A 20,337-nucleotide genomic window follows, 5' to 3' on the forward strand; every position below is an offset into this window, starting at 1 on the left:
TTGGAGAAGTGTGCCCTAAGCTAATAATTTCTGCTTTTTGTTTGTGACTCCTTAATTGGATTAAATAAGTCGGGCTAGGTAAAGGGAAGCCTTTCATGTAAGTGACTGAGTTTCCATCCATCAAGTCTGGGAACCATTCATCTCAATAATTTTGGAAGACACTACCACGTTTGCAAAGGGAAATGGACAGACCAAATCTCCTCTTGGCCTCTTGTCCCTTTGATGTGATGGTCCTTCCCGGGGGGTCATTCTTCAGCTTGCCTGTAGGTTTGCTTGCCCTGGAGCTGCTTTGTTAAGAACCAAAGCCTCACTTGCCATATCCAAACATTTCGGTTAATAATTTTCATCCTCAAAAAAAAAAAAAAAAAAATGACATTCATTCAATGAACAAATATTTATGGAGCATCTTCTTGTCCCAGAACTGGAGTAACTGGTCTCCCTGCCCCTACTCCTGCCTTTCTACAATCCACTCTCAACATGGCAAATTATGTGGCTTTTTTAAAATGCCAAATGTAAAACCTCCCATCACCTCCCAGAACTAATGAAGAGCACAGACAACACAGTCCTTGTGCCATGGCCTCTGCCGGTACCTCTGATTCCATGTCTTCTTTCTGGGTGTGGGTACAGGGGATTGAAACTAAGGGTACTTTATAACTGAGCTCCTTCCCCAGCCCTTTTTGTTTTTTGAGACAGGGTCTCGCTAAGTTGCTGAGGGTCTCACTACATTGCTGAGGTTAGCCTCAAACTTGCAATTCTCCTGCCTCAGCCTCCAGTTACTGGGATTTTAGGCATGCACCACCACATCTACTTGTGAACTCATCTCGACCTAACGTTTCTGGTTAAGTTGGCTTTAGCCATCCCAACCTCCTTTCCCTGCCATGCCCCTTCCCAGGTCCTTTCCACATGCTGTTTTGTTTTTTCTTTTTTCAGGTATCAGGGATTAAACCCAGGGGCACTCAACCACTGAGCCACATTCCCAGCACTATTTTGTATTTTATTTAGAGACAGAGTCTCACTGAGTTGCTTAGCACCTTACTTTTTGCTGAGGCTAGCTTTGAACTCATAATTCTCCTGTCTCAGCCTGTCTCAGACTCCAGAGTCGCGGAGATTACAGGCATGTGCCACTGCACCCGGCCACATGCTGTTTTCTTGATCAGGAATATTCCTCACTGGTTTTTGTGCATGGCAGGCTCCTTCTTGTCATTCAGATCTGAGCTTACAAATCACATTCCTTGACCATCACATCACCCAGTTTCATTTCTGTGCATCTTACTATACTATTATATAAGCTTTTAAATATATTGGCTTAGTAATATACTATATTTATATATTATATATTTATTATGTATGTATGTATGTATGTGTACATATTTCTTAATTTCTTTATTGTCTGCCCACCCTTACTCCCTTCAAGAAATGTAGGCAAGGGCTAGGAATATAGCTCAGTGGTAGAGCATTTGCCTAGTATACCCGAAGCCCTTGGTTTGATCCCCAATACTGTAATTTTTGAAGAAAGGAAGTGCAGGCAAAGAAAGGTATGAAAACAGATATCCACTTTATCTCATTCGTGACTATATCCCCAATGTCTAGAAGAAAGCCTGGCACATATATATAACAAGGAATACTGCAATAGTATATAGTATATATATAGTAATACTGCAATAACCAAGAAACAATCTCCTGCCTTCCAGGAGCTTGAACAAGCAGGTCTCTCCGGTTTCCTCCTAGCCACAGGTCTTCAGCTCAATAAGCAAATGTATCTTTTCTTTGGTGGGTCAGAGAGCTGACTCATACCAACTGCCCATTCCTGCCAACCCGAAATTCCTCTGAAGCAATGAGGCCCTGGCATCAGATTTGGGAATCACAACACTTGTTCTTCTCCACTTCCAACTGAGTCATTCACTCAACATCCCACACAGGCACACTCACCATGGCAACCACTGGCCCCGAGTGCATGTACTTCACCAGGCCAGAGAAGAAAGGACGGTCCTTTAGGTCGATGTAGTGTTCCTTGAGAAGGTCTTCAGAAGCCTTATTCCATAGGACAGAAAAGAAGAACTAAGAACCCCAAACATTCTAAAAACAAATAATCTGGTTATTCCCCCTCACTCATCCTGCTATTTAAAACATGAGCTCTTAGCTCATCATACATTCTCATCTTGGTCATTTTTTTTTTCTTTTCTGGTGCTGGGAATTGAACCCTGAGCCTTGGGCACACCAGGCAAGCATTCTGCCACTGAGCCACATCCCTAGCTAACTGAATACATTCTCTACACTACCAGAGGGGAGCAGTGACAAGGACTAAAAGTGCTTCTGCAGTTTGAACCAATTTTCTCCCTCTAGGCCTTGAATGATCAGAATAAAATAACATTAAAATTGAATCCCCCCATCTCATGTTAGGAAAACAAACAATACAATGAATTTCCATTGGTGGACTGTGATGAACTTGGGGAGGGAAGTCAGGGAGGTAGTGTGGGTATTCTATAGGCAGCAAACTGAACCAGGCCATCTCCCAGGAATACTTACTTATTCAGAGGATAAAGCCCCAGTGTGGTGACCATGTGATCCCCAAAGATATCCATAAACCACCCAAAAGAACATGACATCTAGCAATAAATAATTCTTATTTATTGCTGGAAGAATGAATTAAAAATCTCTCACACTTCAAGGCTGGTATATAAGAACAAATCAAGTTAGCTAGAGAGCAAACCATCTGCTTAGTTTCAACTCAACTTGGCTGTGATCTCTCACTGCCTCTATGCTTGCTGAGAATCTCGCAAGGCCCTTAGTTTTAGTTCTATTAATTGGTTCTAAAGATCTTTAGCTTGCAAAACATATAGGCTTTTTTTTTTTTTGACAGACGGAGAACCTCAAGTAATGGAAGAAATCATTCCTTCCATTCTTTACCAAACTCACATCCTTGACATGAAAAGTCATTGTAAAGGAGAAAAATGTCTGACTTAGGAGTCAGAGACCCAAGTTAAAAATCCCAGCTGCATCACCAACTGCGCTATCAGGCAACCTCTCCAAGCCTGCTTCCCCCTAACAACGTCTCAGGGTTGTCATGAGGGCTAGAGGAGAAAACATAGATGCCCAGCACAGAGTAAATACCTGATCAACACCTCATTCATTTCATTTTACCTTCAAAACCAAATTGATATGTAAATCCATTGTTTGTCCACCAACTGACTCTCATCATTCTACCACGCTCTTCCCTCAGCATTAACATAGTCTGTCCCCTTTCCTAAAATATCACCCAGGAAGTAAACTGCAAATCAAGCTAAATTTAAAATGCACTAGGAGGGGCCAAGGTTGATTCCTTTAATGGGAAAAATTAATTTATTTGAGAATCTGAATCTTCATCTCTTGGATCTGTTTGAAGAGGATTCTTGGCCAATCCTTTGAATTTACTGAAATACTGTTTTGTAGGTATCTTGTAAAGATGTATCTGCTCTCTGCTATGTCAGGAGAGCTATAGTTTTCCCACCAAAGCCCCGATGGTACCTGATATATGTTGGACACTAAGCAGGTAGTAACTGACAATGCAAAGATTTTCTTGCTGAAAAACAACCTGCCTCAAAAAGGGAAAAAAGTTCTCTAAAATTATCTGCTTAGAAACCTAGAGTCCAAGAGCTCAAACACACCCGGGGCTATGTCAGAAATTACAGTGCTACAGGAATTATGTGGAGTTCTACATTGCTAAGGGGAAAAACAGACTATTTTTGCAAGTCCCAAATAACTTGTTTTGTTTCAAGAGTTAGCCAAGATGCTAGGTCCCTGAGGGGTTTCCAGGCTTCAAGACGTTTGTGGTCAGTCTACCATGGAGAAATCTAAAAGCAGAGGGGACAAACAGAAATTAATCTAGGAAGAATGAAGTTTACTTACCTGCATTAATTTCATACTAACAAGACGGAATCCCTTCTGCTCAAAACGCTTGATGATCTCTCCCACAAGACCCCTCTGGACCCCATCAGGCTTGATGGCAATGAAGGTGCGCTCATTGTTGGCCATGGTCCTGGAGATAGGCAGGTAGAGGAATGAAACAGCGCTGAATCTCCTGCCTACATTATCCTGCTCAAGCGGATTACCCCCATAAAGCTGGTTTAAATCTGGCATATCTATTCCAAGTCTCTCTGGTTTAAAAAAATGAAAAAAAAAAAAAAAACAGTTCCTCTCCATTACCTTCATATACATATATGAACTAATATCCCAAAGTGGGGAAGAGTCTAAAAGCAGGGACTGTAATTTCTATCCCATTTGATTTAACAAGCTTCTATTAAGCATCTACTGTACACCCAGCACTGTAATGGAACCAAGGTAGGAGATGTACACAAATAAGATATGCTCTTTTTCAATTATCCAGTTTGGAGAAAAATGCACTGATGTGGTTTCACTAAAGTGGAAGTGATATCTGTTACAAGTCTATAAGGAGATACAGTTTGACCTACTGCTATAACCATAGTATTAGAATTGAAAGGGGTTTTAGAAAATATGTCATGTCATATCATGGGGAAAGAAAGAAGCCTGGAGAGCTTCCATTCCGTATCCTTCCTTTTACAGATAAGATCTGCACAGGACCAGAAGAAGAGATTCCTCACCTTGAAAGACAATCTCTAAGGGGATATAGCAGCCCCGCCTCCTTCTTCCTTCCTGTACTTCAGTTACCTCTTACTATAGAACCTGAACACTGTAGTCCAACTTTCTATTTGTGTGTCTACCTCCCCGCAGGTCTATGGCCTGCAAACAAGGCTGGTTTACTCCTGTATCTGTCTCTGGTACCTAGCCACGAGGCCTACCTGTCAATAAAAGCAAAGAAAATGCTTTAAATGATAATCACTCCGCCCTTCCAAGAAAGAGGCAAAGCCCAAAGATTAGCTGGGGAACCTCTTAAGGAGCGCTGGACAAGCATGGATTCGCCAGAATAAAATGGGGCCAGAACCGGTACCTATAAAAGTCCCTTCACACTTCACCCTGGCACACACACCCATCATTCATTCATTCAGCAAGTACTTCCTAAGCGCCAACTCTGTGCCCAGTACCGTACTGAAGAAGAATACGGCACAGCCCCTCCCTAACGGGATAGGCAGCATGGACAAAGAACCCACGTGGCGTGGGAACTGTGCTGACAGGTCTGCACCTGTCCAGAGACGCTCCCCCGCCCTTCTTGTTCATCCGATCCCCTCGCCACCTCTCAGAGCAGAACCCACCCCTTCACTAACCCTCTTCATTTCGCGCCCCCCCCCCCACCTTCCCCAGATCTCACTTCTTTCCCTTCCCCTCAGGACCCCAAAACCTTCTCACCCCTGCAGCCGCTTGGGCTTTAACTACCGCAGCAGTAGCCGGCACCGGAAACGCAACCCGGCCCCACGTGGTTCCCAGCAGCTGCACACACGGAACGCTTTGGCGCAGATCCGCTGCAGGAGAGCCCTTTTTGCAGAACACCGCTCGCCCACGCCTCCTTTTGTGAGTAGGACGTCATTCTAGGGCGCAACCTTCCGGTGTTTGACTTCCTGCGCTAGTTTTTTCGGGCTCTTCGCTCTGGCTGCCATCTGTTTTTCAACCTTAATATTCTGACTCACTTCCTTCGTTCTCAAGCAAGTTGGCTTCCCGAGAGGTGGCGCTCGCACTTTGCATGACGTTCGAACCAGCATCTGACCTAGAGGTGGACTTGTCTCGCTTCCGCTTTACGTTTATTTACTCCTTCCAGCCTGTCAAGCAATAAAATTATTTACTGAGTACCTACTATGTGCCAGGCACTATTCTAGGCCCCGGAGATAAACAGTATGTTCGCTTCTGGTAAGATTGAGAGGAGTGTTAACCAAAAAACAAATAAGCAAACTAATAGTTTGTGTTGTATAAGTGCTTTGAGGAAAAAAAATGAGCAGGGGGAAAGAGTCGAAGAAATGATAATAGAACAGATTTGCATGACGTGAGGGAACAAGCCTGGTGGCTAAGAGCCGAGAACCATAGTGAGCATTTTGTAGTTCGAAAGGGTCAACATCATGCTGTGGTCAAGCAGGTTTTGTCACAGCATGACATATCTATCTATCTACCTACCTACCTATCTATCTATCTCTATATTTCCCAATATATAAATATGGGTTCTGAAGGTGTGGCTCAGTGGTAGAGTGTATGTGGAAGGCGCTTGTTATTATATTCTGCAAAAAGGGCTCTCCTGCAGCGGATCTGCGCAAAACATATTTATAAATTATATAGATACATAGATCTAGATAGATCAATACATACATATATATTTTTTAATTATTATGAAGAATGAGTGGGTAGGGGAAAGCTACAAAAGCGTTTTCAAAAAAAAAATGCCATTACAGATAGGAAAAAAAAATGAAACTTGACCAAAATTAACCTCACACATTATTAAAAAAAATTCACACAAAATGGTCTATCAATTTAAATGTAAAGTGTAAAACTATAAAAACTTTTTTTTTTTTTAACAAGGCTGGGGAGGGACACAGTGGCCCATGCCTGTAATCCCAAATGTTCCTGAGGCTGAGGCAGGAGGATTGCAAGTTCAAGGCCAGCCTCACCAGCTGAGCAAGGCCCTACCTAACCTTGCCTCAAAAAATGAAAGGGGCTTCTGATGTGGTGCAGTGGTTAAGTGCCTCTGGGTTCAATCCTCAGTATCGAGACAGGAGAGAGAAGAGAGAATTATGCTGACTGGAAAAAAAAAAAAAAACGACTTGTAGCTGGGCACAATGGCTTGTTCCTATGTCCCAGCTACTGAGAAGTTGAGGGCAGGAGGATTATTACACCCATGAGTTAAAGGCTAGCCTAGAAAAAGCAGTGAGACCCCATTTGGGATGGGGGGAGTCACTTGCAAAAAGTTATATACTATATTATTGTATTTGTACAACATTCTGGAGTGGGTGTTAGGAATCAAACCAGCGCCTTCCACATGCACTCTGTCACTGAGCTACACCTTCAGAACCCATATAACATGCTTGAAATAACAAAACTATGGAAATAATAGATCAGTGGCTGCCAGGAGTTAGAGGTGGGGAAGAGGGTCCACATGTGTCCGTAAAGGGGTAGCCCAAGGGAGTCTTGTTGTAATGATTCTGTATTTTATTGTGGTGGCAATTTTACAAATGCACCTGCATGACAATGTTGCATGAAATTATAAATACCTGACATAAATGAGTACATGTTAAACTGGTGAGATCAGAATAAATTCTGTAGATTATACTAACGTCATTTTCCTAGTTTTAATATTGTACTATAATTATGTAATGTGTTATCATTTATGATTTCTTTGTACATATTTTTGGCAATTTCTTCTGAATCAGTACTTACTTAGAAATCAAAGAAATAAGTGGGATTAGAAAAACTGGTTGAGATTTTATTAGTAGCCCAATTGAGAGAAGATGGTGGTGTACAAATTGGTGGTGACAAAAAGAGGTAGAAACAGGTGTTTAGAGGGCATATATTTAAGATTAAGCCCAGAAAGTGTGGTGCTGGTGCATAGGATATAGAACACAAGAGAAAAAAGAATAGAGAGCCAGGTGCAGTGATGCACATCTATAATCCCAGCAACTCGAGAGGCTGAGTGAGGAGAATCACAAGTTTGAGGCCAGCCTCAGCAAATAGCTAGGCTCTAAGCAAATTAGTGAGACTCTGTCTCAAAATACAAAATAAAAAGGTCTTAACCACTGAGCTACATGCCAGCTGAGGCTAGCCACAGCAAATTAGTGAGACCCTAAGCAACCCAGTGAGACTCTATCTTTAAATAAAAAAGGGTTGCTGACGTGGCTCACTGGTTAAGCATTATTGAATTTAATCCCTGGTACAAAAAAAAAAAAAGAAAAAAAACTTTTTAGGCCTAAAAATCACCTTTATGCAAATAATTCCCATATGTCTGTTCTCAGGCTCAACATCTCTTCTGAATCGCAGTAAATTACTGCACACTTTCTCTCTGTGTCAACCACATTCATGGCCTCTAGCTGGCATTTGTTGGCTCTTCATATGTCTGTCAATACTATGCAAAGCCTGGGTTTGATCCCCAGGGAGATAAAACCTTATTGTTATCATTTTAAGATAAGGAAACTGAGGCTCCATGGAGGGAGAATAACAGCTAGAAGAGCTAGAACCAGGATTTCAAGTCAGTCTGTGCAACACCAAAACCTGGGCCCTTAATTACAGGTGTGCTGGATCTCACTTCCAATGGGGATCAATATGGGGGGCAAATAAATCATAATGGAACCACAAGGAGATGACACAATTATTTTCAAATGTAATTTGAGAAGCAGCAGCTAGCTTCAATACTGTGCAAAGAATGGAATTGATTCAGAACATGACTGTCCTGTTATTAATCATTTAAGGAATCAGAGCAGCCAATGCATTATTATACCCATGCATGAGAAATAGAAAGGCATCTTGGGATGCAGAGCAAAGAGCGAACATTCATAATACTAACTGAGAATGAGTCCCTGGGGAATCTTCACTGCTCATAATCAAGAATGAAGTATGAACCCTCCCACCTTTGACTCTAGAGTCAAACTACAAATCAAACAGCAGGATAATTTGGTGAAGGCAATTGCCTGAGCTTCACAAAACCCACACACACAGGTCATCTGTGTGCCCCAGACTCCTCAGTGCTTCTGAGTCCCTGATTCCTGAGAAAGGGAAGCAAGAACTTTTGAGGAAACCTGCATTATTTGCTAATAGAGGAAGTAAGTCATGAGTCATCATCACATAGTCTGAGCACAATCAGAAGCCACTTGTCAAAAGAAACTAACTTTATTTTTAGAACCACACACGCCAAACAAAACAGCCTCTCAGGAAAAACCCTCAGAGCCTCAACTGCCACCACCGGCTTTCCACAAGCCTCTCTCTCCCACACAAGCTTCTCTCCACCTCCCACAATCCTCCTGCTCTTGAGGCCGATTGGCTGGGTCACATGGGCGGAGCCAAAAAAGTCCCCCAATGAGCAGCTCCGTGGTCTGAAAGGGCAGGGAAACAGCCCAATGAGCATCACCGCAGAGGAGCCAATCAGCTAGATGTTGCTGGGGCCGAGGAGCCAATCAGCTAGATGTTGCTGGGGCCGCTGTGAGCCAATCATCAGCCGGCAGCTGGAAGTTTGCTGGCAGCTGGAAGTTTGCTGGGGCCCCTTCGGCTGTGGCTCTCAACAAGAACTTTTGAGGAAACCTGCATTATTTGCTAATAGAGGAAGTAAGTCATGAGTCATCATCACATAGTCTGATGTGGGTACCAACATTTCCCCACCAGAACTGGGGATTGAACCCAAGACTTTGCACATGGTAGGCAAGTGCTGTATCACTGAGTTACACTTCCAGCCCAAGGGAGACTTATTTTTCCTGTTAAATATATCAACTAATATTAATGAATTGTTTGTCTTTTTTTCACCTCGCCACACTAGTGATTGAACTTAGGAATGCTCTACCACTGAGCTATGTCCCTAGCCCTTTTAGCCTATACTACCACGCCTGGTTGTTGGATACTTTTTCTTTTCTTTTTTTTAAATTTTTTTTTTTGTAATTGTTGATGGACAGAACACCTTTATTTTATTTGTTTTTATTTTTATGCAGTGCTCAGGATCAAACCCAGTGCCTCACATGTGCCAGGCAAGCACTCTACCACTGAGCAACAGCCCCAGCCCCACAATGGGTACTTAATCTTAATTTGTGGATGGAAAATCTGAAGCACAGGAAGTTTAAATAATTAGTATCAGGCTACAAAACTGATAAAATGGCAGAACCTGGCTATGAATCCATCTTATTCCTGTTCCCCGAGCACATTCCTAACCATCGTGCTGTGCGATGGTGTGTTCAGGAATCACAGACTTCCCTGCAGAATAAGATTTTTTTAGTCACCGTGCAACCCAAATTACATCAGTTGTCTTATTTCTTTCTACTCAACTATATTGCTTTCCTTTGATATCCATGCAGTTTCTGCTCTTATGAACAGTGACTCTAATACCATTGACCTTTTCCCCTTAAGCCCCTTGACTTTCTCCCCTTTTATTTTTTACATCTTCTTAGAGTCTTTTTGTTTCCACATTCTAAGCTTAGATATAATACATAAAGCCTTTGACAAAAACATGGGTTCTCTGCCTTAACATTTCCTGTACTTGCCCTTCCCTGGTATAGTCTTTCAAGCTAAACCTTTCTGGGGCAAAGGATTATATATGTGAAGAGGCTCAACATTCAAGGTAGTGATTTAGTATTAATTACCTTTTTGCTCTCATGTGATTTGACTCTCCACGACCAGACCTGAGACTCTGACCTAGGTCTAATATTTTTTTGTTTTTACCAATGGGGAGTACAGACTGGTTCACCACTTTTTTCCTCCCTTTGACATCTCCAGTTGGGGTTCAATGTCATATAATCTATTATTACCAGAATACTATCATTATAGTATAATACCTTCATATTATTCAGGATAGGCAAAGTTATACTGTAGCTAAAAAAAAAAAGAAAGAAAGAAAGAAAAAATCCTAGTTCTCAGGAGCTACATAAAATCCAATCCAGCTACAGCCTAGCACCTAACCAGTCAGCTATCCCCTGCAGTGGGAGCCAGGCTTTTTCCAACACGTGGCGGTGTCATCTCAGTATAAGGCCTAAGCACACCACAGAAGAGCCAAGAGAGCAGGAGAGTCATGCAGTGACTGTTATATGATTGATTTGGCCTGGAGATGACACAAATCACTTCTCCTTTGAGCCCACTGAGAAGCACTAGTCAAATGACCCTGCCTAACTCTAAGCAGGTTAAGAAATATGGGGAACATGTGGCCTTTTGTGAGCTGGATAAGTCTTTGCCTTTTCTCATTAATATGCTACACACTACAATCAGTTCTTTCCTTTCTCAGTCTAGCTGTAAACCATCCACTTGTACCTTGGACTTTAACCTTCTACCTCTAAACCCACTCGTTATTGCTTAAACCAATTTCTGTTCTTTGGAGTATTTTACCTCCTACAGGATGACCTGGCCTCTGCTCTTTAACTTGCATGCCTCACCATGGGAATGCTTTCTCCCCTTCCCTATGCCTAGTTTTGCATCTAGTCAGTTTCCAGGAACTGCCAGCTGAGAGTGGTCTGGAAAGATCCTCTGAATTTTTGTAATTGGATCTATTAAGAGCAAGGGGTGGAGCTGGGGATATAGCTCTATTGGTAGAGTGCTTGCCTTACATGCACAAGGCCCTGGGATCAATCCCTGGTACTGGGGGTGGGGGGGTATGGAAAGGACTCTACCAATAGAGCTATATCCCCAGCTCCACCCCTTGCTCTTAATAGATCCAATTACAAAAATTCAGAGGATCTTTCCAGACCACTCTCAGCTGGCAGTTCCTGGAAACTGACTAGATGCAAAACTAGGCATAGGGAAGGGGAGAAAGCATTCCCATGGTGAGGCATGCAAGTTAAAGAGCAGAGGCCAGGTCATCCTGTAGGAGGTAAAATACTCCAAAGAACAGAAATTGGTTTAAGCAATAACGAGTGGGTTTAGAGGTAGAAGGTTAAAGTCCAAGGTACAAGTGGATGGTTTACAGCTAGACTGAGAAAGGAAAGAACTGATTGTAGTGTGTAGCATATTAATGAGAAAAGGCAAAGACTTATCCAGCTCACAAAAGGCCACATGTTCCCCATATTTCTTAACCTGCTTAGAGTNCGCCGAAAACATGAAAACAATCAAATATCTAACATCATCATCTACTCTCTCATCTCTCTCTCATCTCTCTCTCTCTACTCTTAAAAAAAAAAAAAAAGAACAAGTGGAGCCGGGCACGGTAGCGCACGCCTGTAATCCCAGCGGCTGGGAGGCTGAGACAGGAAGATCATGGATTCAAAGCCAGCCTCACCAATGGCAAGGTGCAAACTCAGTGAGACCCTGTCTCTAAATAAAATACAAAATAGGGCTGGGATGTGGCTCAGTGGTCGAGAGCCCTTGAGTTCAATCCCCAGTACAAAAAAAAAAGAAGAAGAAGAAAAAAGAAAAGAACAGGTGGGGTGGTGAATGCCTATAATCATATAATAATTTTAGGAGGCTGAAATAGAAGGATCTTAGTTTGAGCCCAGCCTCATCAACTTAGTGAGACCCTGTCTCAAAATTTTAAAACTAAAAGGGCTGGAGATATAGCTCAGAGGTAGTATGCTCCTGGGTTCACTAGAAGAAGAAGAAGAACATGTGGGATTCTTCTAAGAAACCAGAGCCACTACTAGAAATATGCTGGGTGTGATTTTTAGACAAAAACATGGAGAAAGAAGAGAGATTCCTAGGGAAGCAAGCTGAGTTTGGCTCTTTTCTAATAATTTGTGTGTGTGTGTGTGCGTGTGTGGTGCTGGAGATTGAACCCACGACCTTGTGCATGGGAGGCAAACACTCTACCAACTGAGCTATATCTCCAGCCCTCTTTTCTAATAATTCTATAATGATTAATACTGTTAGCTTACACTTAGGCGCCAGGTACTATTCTAAATGTTTTGTGTGTATCGCCTCATTTCACCTACACAAAGACCCTATGAAACAGGTACTTTTATTTCTTTTCTTTTCTTTTTTTTTTTTTTTTCCAGTACTAAAATTGAACTCAGGGGCACTCAACCACTAAGCCACATCCCCATCCCTATTTTGTATTTTATTTAGAGACAGGGTCTCACTGAATTGCTTAGCACCTTGCTTTTTGCTGAGGCTGGCTTTGAACTCTTGATTCTCCTGTCTCAGTCTCCCGATTATAGGTGGGGTTTATAGGTGGGTGCCATCATGACCGGCACCATCCCCAACTCTTTTTGATTTTGAGACAAGCTGTCATTAAGTTATCCAGGTTTGCCTTCAACTTGTGATCCTCCTGCCTCAGCCTCCTGAGTCACTGGGATTACAGGTATGTGCCACCATGCCCAGCTGGTATTCTTATCCTCAATGTCATTTTTATAGTTGAGGAAACTGAAGCACAGAGAGTGACTTGCCCAGTCCTTCACAGCTATTCAGTGGCAGAAGCACAGTTTAAACCCCAGTAGCTAACTCCAGACTCCTTACACTCTCGCCCTTATTCTTGTTTATTGCTTCGTGCTTGGCTAAGATTATAGACTTTCTTTTTTTTTTTGGTATCAGGAATTCCGCCCCTCCTTTGGTACCAGGGTTGCTTAACCACTGAGCCACATCCCCAGACCTTTTCTATATTTTATAAAGAGACAGTATCTCAATGAGTTGCCTAGAGCCTCACTGCTGAGGCTGGCTTTAAATTCTCAATCCTCCTGCTTCAGCCTCCTGAGCTGCTGGGATTACAGGCATGTGACACCATGCCTGACTAAGATTATAAATTTTAACATTTAAGATTATATATATATATATTTTTGTGTGTGTGTGTGTGTGTGTGTGGTGCTGGGGACTGAACCTAGGGCCTTGTGCATGCAAGGCAAGTACTCTTCCAACTGAGTTATATCCCCAGCTACAACATTTAAGATTATAAATTTTAACAAAACAATAGAGAATATATCCCTCTGGGTATTGAACTTTGCTAATTTGATAGTGAACAATAAAATGTTCTTTCCTTACATGCAAAATTTACCTTGAATTAGAATGGGATATATCCTCTTCTTCCAGATGAATTGTCTCATGTTAAACATATAATATGATTTGGCTTTTGACTTAGGAATTTGAAATGGTAGAGGTGAAATGGGGCGCTTAGCTGGGAATCAGTAGCTCAGGAATCACAGTCATGAACTTACAACTGTAGAAGATTTCTCAACTGTAGATCATCAGCGCCAGCCAGGGACTTCTTAATGCTGAAGTCTCATGCCCCAAGTAGTAATTCTCCCTCTGGGAGTTTTCAGCACAGTGGCAGAAGGAAACATCAAGTGTGTCCCTTGAGTCATACATGTTAAATTGAAATGAATAAATGAGTGTTCGTTCCCTGCTTCTGATGTGTGAGGCTGTTGACTGGCAATGGTTACTATGCTTAGGTTTTCAACAAGCTCTATGGCCCTGACTAAAAGTAAGCCACTGGTGTGAGACTAGCTGAGTCATTTTCATACATAAATATGTGGAGGAAAAAACTGACAAAGGTCAGAGAGGCTCTGTGGATTATTTTCCTTGTGACCAGACACCAATCCTTGATCCCAATCAGAGGCTCTTTCTCTTTTATTTCAGATAAGCCATGTACCTTAAATAGAAAACATATTCAACAGAAAGTTATTGTGTTTCCATTTGTTCATATCCTGTTTTCTGCTTATGGATTGACCTTGTCCTTAGACTTTATTTATTTATCTTGCTTTTCTGAGGAGTAGAAGTTGATGTTAACCTTTGTAAATGCACTTTACTGTTCATGGAGTAATTTCATATATGTGGTTTCTTCTGAGCAGTCAGCCATTCCTCTGGTGATGTGGCAACCTAAGGATAGGTTCCTAGCTTTTTTTTTTTTTTTTTTTTAGAGAGAGAGAGAGAGAGAGAGAGAATTTTTTTTTAATATGTATTTTTTTTTTAGTTTTCGGCAGACACAACATCTTTGTTTGTATGTGGTGCTGAGGATCGAACCCGGGCCGCACACATGCCAGGCGAGCGCACTACCACTTGACCCACATCCTCAGCCCCTAGCTTTTCTTGAGGTAGTAAAGTCTTACTGGGACAGGATCCGAATGAAATTGCAAAGTAATTTTTTCTTGTTTTAAGGTATTCTTTCATGCCAAGCAAGCACTCTATCACCAGTCACACATCCAGCCCCTTGCCTGCTCCTCCCACTGGTATTGGGGATTGAACTCAGGGTCTCACACATATTGGACCAGTTCTTAACCACTGATACACATACCCGGCCCTTTTTATTTTTTATTAAGAGATAGGGTCTCACTAAGTTGCCAAGTCCCTCGCTAATTTGCTGAGGCTGGCCTTGAATTGGCCATCCTCCTGCCTCAGCTTCCCAAGCAGCTTACAGGGATTACAGGGATGCTCAGCCCTTTTTGAAGTTTGAGACAGGATATCATTAGGTTGCTCAGGCTGCCTTCCAACTTCACCTGGCCAGACAAAAGCTTATTGTCTAGGAAAGACTGCATATGACCTAAACAAACCATTTCAATAATTGGTTAGACCAAGTTTTCTTTTGAAGTAGGTCTGTTTGGTAAGGGCTCAGAAACTAGACCAGGTTAGGTTTAGACTAAACAAATAAATTATATATTCTGCTTATCTGAATGGTGATCTGAGTAATCCTTCAAACCAATCATCTATCTAGGATACCTTCCAACTTGGGAAAATCCTGCAGGAGGCCTTCATCTCAACACCCTCCCAACAGAGTTAACTGTGCTTTCCACTTCACCATCACTCTACTTTGTTTATGCTTAGATGGTTGCACTTTCATGCTGATATCCACGTGTGCTCCCCAAACTGCTTTCTCTACTAGACTGCTTGCCTTGGGGATAAGGACTGTGCCAGGTTCATCTTCACCTTGGGTCTCCCACTTTCACCTTGGGTCTAGCACAAGACTCAGTCTTAATTGGCATCAAATGCTGACTGAATTGCATTGCATTTTCAAAGATGGTGGATTTCAGGAGTACTGTTTTGGGTCACTAATACCTTTTCCTTAAATCATACACAAAAAATTGGTGTTTAGTAAAAATTGATAGTTTTTTCTCACCTCCATTCCTTTCCAAGCATGATAGTTACTTAATGTGTGAAAATAAATTTATTGACTAAAATGAATTTGCATGAAATTTCCAAAGAAGTGTATTTGAAGATTGTTTGGGAGGAGCAGGGTCTGGTGGCATATGCCAGTAATCCCAACAACTAGGGAGGTTGAGGCAGGAGAATTGCAAGTTTGAGGCCAGCCTCAGCAACTCAGTGAGACCCTCAACAATTTAGCAAGACCATGTCTCAAAATAAAAAATGAAAAGGGTTGGGGATGTAGCTCACCAATAAAGCACCCCTAAGTTCAATTCTTAGGATGATGATGATGATAATAATAATAATAATAATAATAATAAATAAATAAAAGAAAGAAGAACAACAACCACTATCACCACCACCACCACCACCACAACCATTTGGGGGGCTAGGGATGTAGCTGAGTGGTAGAGTGCTTGCCTATCATGTGTGAGGCTGATCTTCAGAAGCAGCAGCAGCAGCAGCACCCCCACCCCACCCCCACAACAAAGACTTTCAAAGGAAAAACTGAGGGCTCAGAAAAATGCTCTGGCACTCTTCAAGAGCATTCCAGAGCTAGGCTGCCACCAAAGATGTTCTAGTTTGTAAGGAGTGATGAATCATTTGTCTTTTCACACATCCATAACAAAGGCCTTGAGATCCCGAACCCTCTCTTTTATCCTTGCAGTTTCTCTCCCCAGGTGGGAAAATTTAAGTGTGTGAAATTAGAGAAACAGATGCATATAGAAATAACTGTAAGAAGGCAGGTGTGGCACACACCTCGGGGAAACTGAGGCAGGAGGCTTGCAAGTTTGAGGCCAGCCTCAGCAACTTAGTGAGACCCTCAACAATTTAGCTGTCTCCAAAAATAAAAAAGGGCTGAAGATGTAGCTCAGTGTAGGTAGAGTACTCCTAGGTTCAATCCCCAGTAACACACACACACACACACACACACACACACACACTAACAGTTCCAGAAGGCTGGACAAACAACAGGACTGGTAATTTCACCCTCCCAGTGATTATAGTTATTGGGTTTAGGAAGAAACTCCTCCCTTCCTTCCCTCATCAACTCCTCCCTCCTACTGCCCCCATTACTGTCCTCACTATTTTTGTAAGGCCAAAAAACCTCTAGAAATGGAATTTCCTTCCCTTTAGCAATCAAAAGTAAACATTCTTAAGGTCTACAATATGACCTGTTTTTCCTTGATAACTCTCTTTAATAATTTCAGTCCTTGGGTTTAGAGGTGGGTGCTGGGAATCTTATCCAGCCTACATAATTAGGAACTATCGGGACTCATTTTAAGGCCAATATCCTTTCACTCCTACCTTCAGAATCAAGATTTTAGAATGGTAGGAAGCGTTGACAGATTCTCTAACAAACTCTTTCACTGTAAAGATAAAGAAATTAAGGCTCACAGTCCTCATTGCAGTGATAGGCACCTAGTAGGTACTCAGTAACTATTTACATTTTTGTTCCTGGCTTAAATTGTTCAAAATGGCTAGTCCATATTAGAATACAGGGTTCAAAATTTCAAACCATTTTCTTTCTACTCTATCACATGGAGTTTTGTGTTTCCATTGGCTCTACTCTGAAGACATTACTGCCATAAATTGTATGTTAGTTTATATACCTATTGCAGTGCTAGGGATTGAACCCAGGGCCTCATGTTTGTTAGGCAAGTGCTCTACCACTGAGCTACATCCCCAGCTCCCTTTTAAAATTTTATTTAAAATAGTTTTATTAGATGAAGTTTACAAACCATACAGTTCCCCCATTTAATGTATAGTTTTTAATGCCTTTTAGTATATTACAAGAATCGTGTATTCACTACTTCAGACAAGACCAGGCGCATTCAGGGTGGTTTGGTCATAGACTGTATTCACCACTTCAATCAATTTTAGAGCATTTTCATTGCCTCAGAAAGAAATCTGATTTCCACTAGCAGTCATTCCCATTCCCTTCATCCCACCCTCTCTTGTCCCTCGATTCTCAGTAACCACTAATTTACTTTCTTTTCTTTTTTTGTACTAGGGATTGAACCCAGAGGCATTTAACCACGGAGCCACAACCCTAGCTCTTTTTATGTTGAGACAGGGTCTCACCAAGTTGCTTAAGGAGCTGCCAAATTGCTGAGACTGACTTTGAATTTATATTCCCCTGCCTCCACCTCCTCAGCCTCTGGGATTATTAGAATGCACCACTGCACATGGCTGTTTTTTTTTGTTGTTGTTGTTTGTTTGTTTGTTTGTTTAAATTAGCACTTTACAGTTATACACAGTATCTTGACAAATTCATATGTGCATGAAATTAAATTTCAGTTCATGATCTCTGCCTATCTTTAACCTCTCCCAACCCCACTTATTTACTATAAGTTTGGCTATTCTTGAACATTTCGTATAAATGGGACCATATAATAATATGATCTTTTGTGACTAGCTCTTTTCACTTAGCATGTTTTGACGTTTCATCCATGTTATCATATGTACTTTTTATTGCTGAATGATATTCCATTATATACATATAGCACATTTTATTTATCCATTTGCCAGTTGATGGATATTTAGCTGAATTTAATTAATTAATTAATTTACAGGGTTGGGGATCAAACCTAGGGCCTTACACATGCTACTGCTAATTCTGTCACTGAGTTATATATTCCCAATGCTGTATTGAATTTAAAGCAATTAAATTACTGGTTACTGATAGCTACTGATGCCTAAAACCAAGACATAAATATAGATCTCATATCTATGTTGAATTTATACCTAAAGAAGTATATTTTATGAAGACTTAATTATAACCAAATACCTGAAAATCAACATATATTTTTTTCCTCTAAATTTCCTGATATGCATGATAATATTGTGGAAAGATAAAAACTTGCCTTAAGTTTTCCTGCTCTTCTAACTCCTAGGAAAATAGAAGCACCTATATAGATAGATTGCTTGAGTGAGAGCTCTCAGGAAGAGAAGAGAAAATTAAAAGAAACTCAGCAAGACTTTTTCTGGCTTTCAAACGAGAGGTCAAATCCTGGTATGGTGGACCACGCCTGTAATCCCAGTGACTGGGGAGGCTGGGGAGCAGGAGGATAGCAAGTTCCGCACTAGCCTGGGGCAACTTAGTGGGACCATGTCTTAAAAAAATAAAAAGGATTGGAGATGTAGAGCAGTGGTAGAGTGTGCCTGGGCTTAATACCCAGAACCAAACCAACCAAAAAAAGAAAAAGCAAAAAGTGAGGTTAAGAAGAGACAGGACATTTGGGGATCACACCCAGTCCAGTGGTTGACATTCCTATATCCCAGACACATAAACAATCTAAGGATGACTGTGGGAGGAGGGAGAGGAAAACAGCACAGGTGCAAATCAGTCATTAAGACTTAAATTTTCATCTCTGTCCTTCTGAACCGATCATTGGCTCTCACCCAACCTCCACACTGTTTGTATTGGTTTCCAAGCGGGTCAAGAATGGGAGACTAGCCGGGCGCAGGGGAGCACATACATAATCCCAATAGAGGCAGAGGCAGGAGGATCGCAAATCCAAAGCCACCCTCAGCAATTTAGAGAGACACTAAACAAGTTGGCAAGACCCTGTCTCCCTTGGGTTCAATCACCTGTACCAAAAAAAGACTTTTGGGGACTAGTTTATGTTTTGGTAGGAAGAAACTGAATTTGTAAATGCCAAATTGAGGATATTATGCCCACAAATCCCTTGTTAACCTAAATCCTTTCTTCCCTCCTATTCTTGGATAAGTTGGGGTTAGAGAACTCCTGAGTCACCTGTGGCAGAGTAAGGGCTTTTATGAGTGTCTTCCGGCCCATTTGCGGATGCCAGCTGAGAACACTGGGAAAGATCCTTGACGCAGCCCGCCCTAGACTTGGGTGTTGTGTCATTCCCTACACGTGATGCTTTCCCAGGCGGCAGCGATCTCACAAATCTTGAGATTTATCCCTCCCACTGACTCCACCCCTTTCCTCCCTAACTTCTCAACCTCTGAATTACCAGCTCCACCCCGCCTCCCATTACTGCCCCCACTGCTTCAAGACCCGGGAAGAGGAAGGTGGTTGGAGACCTAGAATTTCCTCTCCCCAAGTTGGCCGGAGCAGAGAAACCATGTTTGGGAAAATGCAAGATGTGGAGTTTCAGTTTTACCCTTTTCCGGAATGCTTTGCATTTCCTGTTTTAGGTTATCCTTACTCTTCCCTACCCCAAACAGTACTACCCTACTTGAAAGCACATTATCACTTGGTAGACTCTTCTATTTATGTCCCCCCCCCCCACACACACACTTTTCTGAGTCCGGATTTCCCAATTAGAACTAGTTTCAGTTCCGGCTCGGCCTCTTTCCTAGCTACGTACGTAACCTTGAGTGAACCACAACTTTTCTGGGCCTACTTTGTCTGTAAAAAGGAGGCCAAACATCTCAAGCACTTCGCCGGTTGTGATGATTAAATGAGAAAGCGCCTGGGGACTATGAAAAAGCAATAGAAATGTTAGCTACGTTTGTCCTGGTGGGCTAGTCTCTCTTTCAGAACCCCTCCTTTTCCTTTGGGATGGCCTTGCGAATCCTGCCTCGGTTCGCAACGCTTCCCGTGGGCGTCGCACCAGTAGCTTGGCGCTGGTTATTGACGCCACGGCCTTCCTCCACCGGCGCACGCTGACGCATAGCTCCGCCCCCGGCTGCGCCTGGCCTCCCGTGGGGCCCCGCCCACCGGGCATTCGCGGCGTCGGCCCCGCCTGG

At 42.2% G+C, this 20,337-nt stretch overlaps 1 protein-coding gene across 5 annotated transcripts in view; it reads right to left on the bottom strand.

The window, feature by feature from the left end:
• The window catches only part of Nme2 (NME/NM23 nucleoside diphosphate kinase 2), a 17,193-nt gene extending 11,738 nt beyond the window's left edge, over positions 1-5,455 (bottom strand). The window contains exons 1-3 of one of the 5 annotated variants that reach the window (XM_015495464.2): positions 5,302-5,455; positions 3,886-4,015; positions 1,930-2,031 (exon numbers count right to left, since the gene is read on the bottom strand). In XM_015495464.2, the coding sequence (XP_015350950.1) occupies positions 1,930-2,031; positions 3,886-4,011 (228 nt within the window). In that variant the 5' untranslated portion in view covers positions 4,012-4,015; positions 5,302-5,455. Of the gene's footprint in view, positions 1-1,470; positions 1,479-1,929; positions 2,032-2,661; positions 2,729-3,885; positions 4,021-4,598; positions 4,615-5,301 lie in introns of those variants that run through there. The other 4 variants (XM_048788898.1, XM_048788903.1, XM_048788910.1 and 1 more) reach the window with 4 other exon arrangements.
• Positions 5,456-20,337: the final 14,882 nt, after the last annotated feature.

The sequence above is a fragment of the Marmota marmota genome, unplaced genomic scaffold, assembly GCF_001458135.2.
Source record: "Marmota marmota marmota unplaced genomic scaffold, marMar, whole genome shotgun sequence".
Classification (NCBI taxonomy): domain Eukaryota; kingdom Metazoa; phylum Chordata; class Mammalia; order Rodentia; family Sciuridae; genus Marmota; species Marmota marmota.